General features: G+C 36.1%; 1 protein-coding gene across 1 annotated transcript; it reads right to left on the reverse strand.

Moving 5' to 3' along the window:
- Positions 1-1272: 1272 nt before the first annotated feature.
- On the reverse strand, positions 1273-2199 carry LOC118628956 (olfactory receptor 10AG1-like). Its single transcript, XM_036260032.1, has one exon. It carries the CDS (start codon positions 2179-2181, stop codon positions 1273-1275), a length of 909 nt encoding a protein of 302 aa, XP_036115925.1. The 5' UTR covers positions 2182-2199.
- Positions 2200-6882: the final 4683 nt, after the last annotated feature.

Genomic DNA, 6882 nt, shown 5'->3' on the forward strand with positions numbered 1-6882 from the left:
GAATGCAGGATTATGTGGAGGAAAAGAGATGTAGGGACTAGAGAGATGACTAATATGGGTTTTATCTAATTTTGCTGCTTTAGTATTTACCTTTTACTATCTTCCTACACAGTTATTCCTTTGTCCTTGAGGGCTTATAAAGTTTCTAAAAGGAAAATTGTTAATTTGTACCTCAGAGGGAAAGCTGGAAGTAAGAAAAGTGACTCTCACAATTCCCAGAAATAACATTTTAATATTTAAAACAATTATGTTTTCTTTATTGATTTTAGAGAGAGAGGAATGGAGAGGGAGACAGAGATAGAAATATGATGAGAGACAACATAGATTGGCTGCCTCCTGCATGCCCCCCACTGGGGATTAGGCCCGCAACCTGGACATATACTCTGACCAGGAATCAAATCGGTGACCTCTTGGTGCATGGGTCAATGCTCAACCCCTGAGCCAGACTGGCTGGGCAACATTTTAATATTTTTATATAAAAATTCTTGTTTCAGTCACTCAAATACCATTATTTTTCTCCCCCTCCATAACTGGTGTTCTCTTTTCAGTGCATTTAAAATCTGTACAACAAAAACACAATCAAGTCTTCTAACCAATGTAATAAAAGTAAAGGCAATTAGGTAGTATTCTAGAGAAAAACTGAACTCTGGAACTAAGTCTGCCCCACCCCCCCTTTATGTCTCCCTTTTTTATATGTGAATTTATCTTTAGAAAATTAGCTGATGAATCACCAATAAAAAGAGGTGAAATGGCAACTTCCATTAATGCATCAACTTTTTGTTGTTGGATTCCAATTCTGCCTTGCTTTCCATGACTTGTCTGATTATAATGCAATGATTAATTACAAGCAGATAAAACATCAATGGTTATACTTTGCTATTAGTCATCCTTTCAATTTAGCAAAGTTAATTGGATACCTGTTATTTTTCAGACAATATGTTGGGTTCTGGAGATATAAGATTAATCATATATTTTTTTTTGCATGTGTGAAAAATAAAATGTAGGCAATATTCTAAAATCTTAAAGAACAACAATATCAACAACAACCTTTGACAACTTTAATGTGTTATTTCAGATATTTCAATACCTTGACCTGAGTTTGAAGTTCACTTGCCATTTAAAAATAACAGCAGTTTATTTCATGTGAGATACAAATATGATTATCACTCATCCAGAATAATTGAGATTCCTAGCAATATTGGAAAAGAACCACAAGAATGTCTGGAAACTACAATAAATGAAAACCACATTTTAGGAAGTTATATTTTTGAGTCATAAAACAATCCATTTCAACAGGAATTTTCTCAATGCAACCATAAAATCTTTGTTTCTCAAACAATAGATCATGGGGTTAAACATCGGTGTCACAACTGTGTAAAAAAGAGAAAGAAATCTGTCCATCCCTGTTGAATGACTGGACTTTGGTCTCAAATATGAAATGATACCTGATCCAAAGAATAAAGCCACAACCATGAGATGGGACGAGCAAGTGGAGAATGCCTTGGCTCGCCCAGTTGCTGATGGCAGCTTCAGGATGGTGGAGACTATTTTCACATAAGATGCAAGTATCAATATAAAAGGAATAGTGATAACTAGGACAGTAAGCACATAAATCAACACTTCTATCAAAAAAGTGTCCCCACAGGTAAGCTTAAGTACTGGAAGTACGTCACAGAAAAAATGATTCAACTGGTGAGATCCACAGAAGGGTAGAGAGAAGATCTGGTAGGTGAACCCTATGTGCACTGGAACTCCAGTCATCCAACAGCCGGCTGCCAGTTGGATACACAGCCTATTGTTCATGATGAGAGGGTAGAGTAATGGATTGCAAATGGCAACATACCTGTCATATGCCATTACAGTCAGAAGAAAGCACTCAGTGACTCCCAAGACCAGAAAGAAATACATTTGAGTAGCACAGCCCAGAAAGGAAATATTTCTACTTTGTCTAACAAGATCTACTAACAATCTGGGAACAGTGACTGACACGTAACATATTTCCAAAGAAGAAAAGTTCCCAAGAAAAAAATACATGGGGTTCTGAAGGGAAGGATCAACCTTGATCATTATAATAATGAGGCTATTTCCCATCAGAATAATCACATACATGATCAAAAACACCCCAAAAAGAAATCCTTGGAGGTCAGGAACATCAGAAAAGCTGAGCAGGAATAAACCCATCGATGTGGTGTGGTTTCCCTGTGGGGGATTTTGTCCTGTAGATTCCATATGTGAACAAAACAATTTCGGTTGAGATGCTCCTTCAGTTCACTGGCACCGGACAGATAATCCAGTTTTTCATTTGTTGCTTTGGTACCTTCTGTTACTCTATTTCAAGTCCAATAGCCTGGAATTCCAAAATGGCAAAACAGAAAACAATCTTAAACTGTATTTTTGCTGCTCCTATTAACAATATAGGTAAATGAAGAACACAGCAAAACAGATAATAATCAAATAAAAGCAAAGCCTGTCATGTAGCTCGGTCTCACGATAAGAACTACGCTAGGTAACCTGTGCCATTCTCTAATGAGACATTTTTATCCTTCCCGATCAGGCCATTCCCTGCTTTTTTGGGGTATGTTTTCTGCCCAACACCTTCTAAATCACAATTCGTTTGGATGACTTTTTTTTTTTATTTTTTTTATCATGTTTGTTTTTATGTTTCTCCTCAGGAAAAACGAAGGGCAAGGTCATCAGTGAGACAACACTGGGACTCCAGCTCAGGCCAACCTGGGCCACATCCCACCTGGGAAAGAGACTTAGACACACATTAGAAAAATAAGAAATACAGACTTGCTCCATCATGAAAAATATCCCATTTAGTAGGTCACAGAAATTTATGTGCGTAAATACTATAGCAAGTCATATGTTCATTTAAATGTTGGAATGTGAAATAAAGATGTAAGATTTTGTTTTAATATGTCCTCCTTCCTGCCCTGGCCCCCAAACATCTTAATAGTTTTACTTATGTTCTAAATTTTACAAGTGATTAGGTAAATTTAGACCTTAATGGGATAATTTAACAAGGAAAAGGGAAAATAAAATGTGTAAGAAAATTTGATCAAAAAGTTCACACCTGAAGCCAGACAACTTTATCAATATCTAAATATGTATATATGTATTATGAATATAATATACATTATGCATAATGTTAAATATCTATATTTGAATAACGATGAGAATACACAGTGCTAAATGCACTGTAGGTTTAATTTAATTAATTCCTTAAATAATTAAGCATTTTAGACCAAGTAAATTCAGTCTCCTCCACTATAGTGGGTCCTACACATCACTTTTGTGATATCCATCCAGCCTTTATTAATGCTGAACTGTGACCTTTTTCACAGACTGACATTATCCAAGATCTGCTTTGTCATAAGCTTTGAAATTTCTCCTCCGTTTCCCAGATTCCAACTTCATCTTTTCTTCCTACAGAATCCATTCTTCCTATCTTCTAAGACTCCCAGTTCCATTTCCCTCTCACAAATTCTGAGTCACTAAAACAACTTGAATTTCTACCCTATGTTTCTTGCTTCTCATTAATCCCAAACTCTCCCCTTCTTAGTTCAGTGAATTCTCTATTCTGACATTAATATTAATTTTTCACAGTGTAAATCTAAAGATAAAAGCTCCCTCCTAGCTATTCTCTGCTGTGGCTCAGAAATTTCAAGAGCAGGCATCAAGGACATGGGACATTTCAGATTCGAATACTGTGTTCTATAAACTGAGACTGAGTGCACTCGCTAAGTCTTCTCTTTCCATCTCTGTTTTTCTGGTCTCTCTTTCCTATCATTTCCTCTCTTTTCACATGTGGGTAGTTACTTCCCCATTTTGTATCTTCTCAAAACTCAAAATTTTATATCACCTTGCCAACATATGTTTTTCCCTCAGAAGTTATGTTTTACAAAAAACAACAGCAACCAAAAGAATTGAATTTCCAGTGACCCAGATAAGTTTGATAAATGTATCAGCAAGTAAATCAATATATACTTTGTGGTATATATTGTAGTTTAGAAATACTAAGTGTATATTAAACACAAAATGTGTCAGAAACTGAGGATGTTAATGGTAAATAGTACGAGCCCAGTTTCTGTCTTTACAGAGCTCACAGACTAGTGCTGAGGTCAGATCACTCAGGCATGACCCCAGGACGGGCCCTGTCTGCATGTGGAGAAGCACAGGGTGTCACCGGAGAACCGGACAACTTAAGGAAGTGACGTTTACTCTGAGACTTGGCCAAATCTTACAGTATCACAGAATCATTTTATTAGTTTTTACATTTAATGAAGTAGAATAAAACAGTTCCGTAAAACAATATTACTTTATATCATTATTTAGATTTGTATTGCAACAGCCCATCAGGTGCTTAGATGGATTAGTGGTTCATAAATATATCTGTCAGGAAAAATGAACTAGATTCTAATGCTCGGTGACCAAAGGACTTGACATTAATTGACTTTAAATGAAATAGATATATTCTGGTAATATGTCCTTATTTTAACTTACCAGAGCTTATCATTCCTTGCTTGAAAATATACACAGCAATAATAATACATAACACAAGGAATTGTTTTGAGGGGCAAGTCATATAACCCATGTTAACTGCCTGCTTTAAAATAGGCAAATTTGCTTCTACTATGCATTGTTACTAGCATTATTGTCATACTTAGTGTATTTATCATTATTATTTTAATTTATTTCTTTTTACCTTTCTTCTTAAACTTTTCTCATCTTTTATCTGTCCCGGAGCAGCCTTTTCTCGATCTAGAAGAGGAGAAAAAGTTCAGGATTGCGTTTCGGCAAAAACACTGAGCTTAAATTTGGTAGACTGGTCGGTGCTGTGTGGGCACAAATCAGCAGCAATGCCTCTCCTTCCTTGGGCTTTTGTTTTCAGTTTTTCTCTCATTTCTGCCAGTTTCCTGTACTTGGAGAACAGAGGAGAAGCAGACTTTGTTAGAGAAATATAAGTAAAATTAAAGTGAAAAGTCTAACTCAAATCTTATTTAATATACAAAAGCATGCCCAGAGACAACCCCACCTATTTTTTTCTGAAACCAATCTATTCTTTCCTTTCAAAATTAATGGTATTTTGCAGTTTTAAAATGGGAATGCCAGTTCCTTACTAATTTTTCTATTTCAGCAGGTACTAACATAGCCATGGAGAGTAAAGAGAACTGATTATATGAAACTACTTTTTATTGTGGACAATTTTGAACCTTTATGATATACTAACATCTTCTTAATGACTTTACATGCATTATCTCATTTATTACATTCTGAATTAAATAGGTACCATTATTATTCACATTTCACATAGAGGCAGAGGTATAGAGAAGTTATGTAACTTGTCCAATACCAAGAAGCTAGTGTGACCTACCGACTTCATGCTCCACAGTGCAATGCCATAATCTACATCTGTTTTTCTCCAATATATTTATTGAAAAAATTTGCATAAAAGTGGATCCCTACAGTTCAATCCTGTGCTGTTCAAGTTACAACTGTCTATTAGATCCGCTTCATTTAAACAGTTTTCCTCTTTCTTCTTGACACTTTCCTCAGCAGCCCTGCCTCCCACAAGCCCCTCATCTGGCCAGTGTGTCCCTGCATCTGTGAGGTGCAGCACTGGTCCGGGGACAGTGGTTGCTAGGCAGCCTCCTGCCCTCGGCAACGGCATCACTGGCCTGAGCATACATCCACCATTATTGCAGAGTCTGTAATTTTAATTAGAGTTCAATGGGCTTCATAGAACATTCAACAGAAAACATTATTTTGAATTTAATATCCTGAACAATGTTAATAAAATTAAAAAATACAACACTTCACAACAGCAAGGTAATTTTATGTCTGTTTTATACCTCATTCACTATTATAAAAATGAAAGGCTGATTTGATTACTTGTAGGTTCTGTATATGTTAATTTCAGGAAATTCATCTGATAAATAAGTCTGACTAGAAGAAAGTATTTTCTTTGATGGCAATATTTGAGATGAAAAATAATCACTACCATAAAATAAGTAGGGTAAAATAATGACTGCTTACTTCATCATCATATGGAGCAATCACTGTGTTGCTTCTTTTATAAAGATATGATCTATGTAATATATACCCTTGGTTTAAATTATTCAAGTAACAAATTCCTATTTTTCCTGAGGCTTATACCTCACTTGTAAATCTATCAGTGTACCTTGGGTAAGAAATAGCTTCTTCTTCAATGTGACAGCATCTTCTCTCCAGGACATGTTGCATATATAACTCAGTAATCTGTTCACCGAGTAATAACTTAGAAAACAACCGAGGCCACCTCCGGTTGGTTTAGTGCTGCAGTGAAGATGGTCTCTATGGACTATGGTCTGAGGAGCACTGGCCCCTGGCCACTCCTCCTCACTTTCCTCCCAGCCTCTCCATATTTGGAGAGTGGAGAAAACTCCCCATAGGGAAATGCTGTGTTAAGATGGGCGAAGGGATGAAGCAAAGAAGAAAATGACTCCTGGACAGAGACAAGAGTATGGTGATTGCCAGAGGGAAAGGGAAATGAAACGAGGTAGAAGAAGGGAAAAGGGGATAAATGGTGATGGAAGGAGACTTGACTTGGGGTGGTAAACACACAATACAATATACACATGGTGTATTATGGTATTGTACACCTGAAATAAAATAAAGCATTTTATTAACCAATATCACTCCAATTAATTCAATTAAAAAGACATTCCTCGTCTTAACGTTGATCTTTATCTACATATGAAATCTGAGGATACTAAATATGACATTATTAAACACCATTTCTTAACCTCAAAGAATGTAACATAGAAACTATCTAGAGTTCATTCATCACCTAGTTTGTTTACGTGTTAAGTCTCTGTGCTTGCCATGGATAGAATTTAT

The sequence above is a fragment of the Molossus molossus genome, unplaced genomic scaffold (genome assembly GCF_014108415.1).
Source record: "Molossus molossus isolate mMolMol1 unplaced genomic scaffold, mMolMol1.p scaffold_m16_p_13, whole genome shotgun sequence".
In the NCBI taxonomy this organism is placed as follows: Eukaryota; Metazoa; Chordata; class Mammalia; order Chiroptera; family Molossidae; genus Molossus; species Molossus molossus.

What these genes read in the sequence shown, in the direction of transcription:
- LOC118628956 (XM_036260032.1), bottom strand. Translation starts at nt 2,181, where the DNA reads ATGGGTTTATTCCTGCTCAGCTTTTCTGATGTTCCTGACCTCCAAGGA.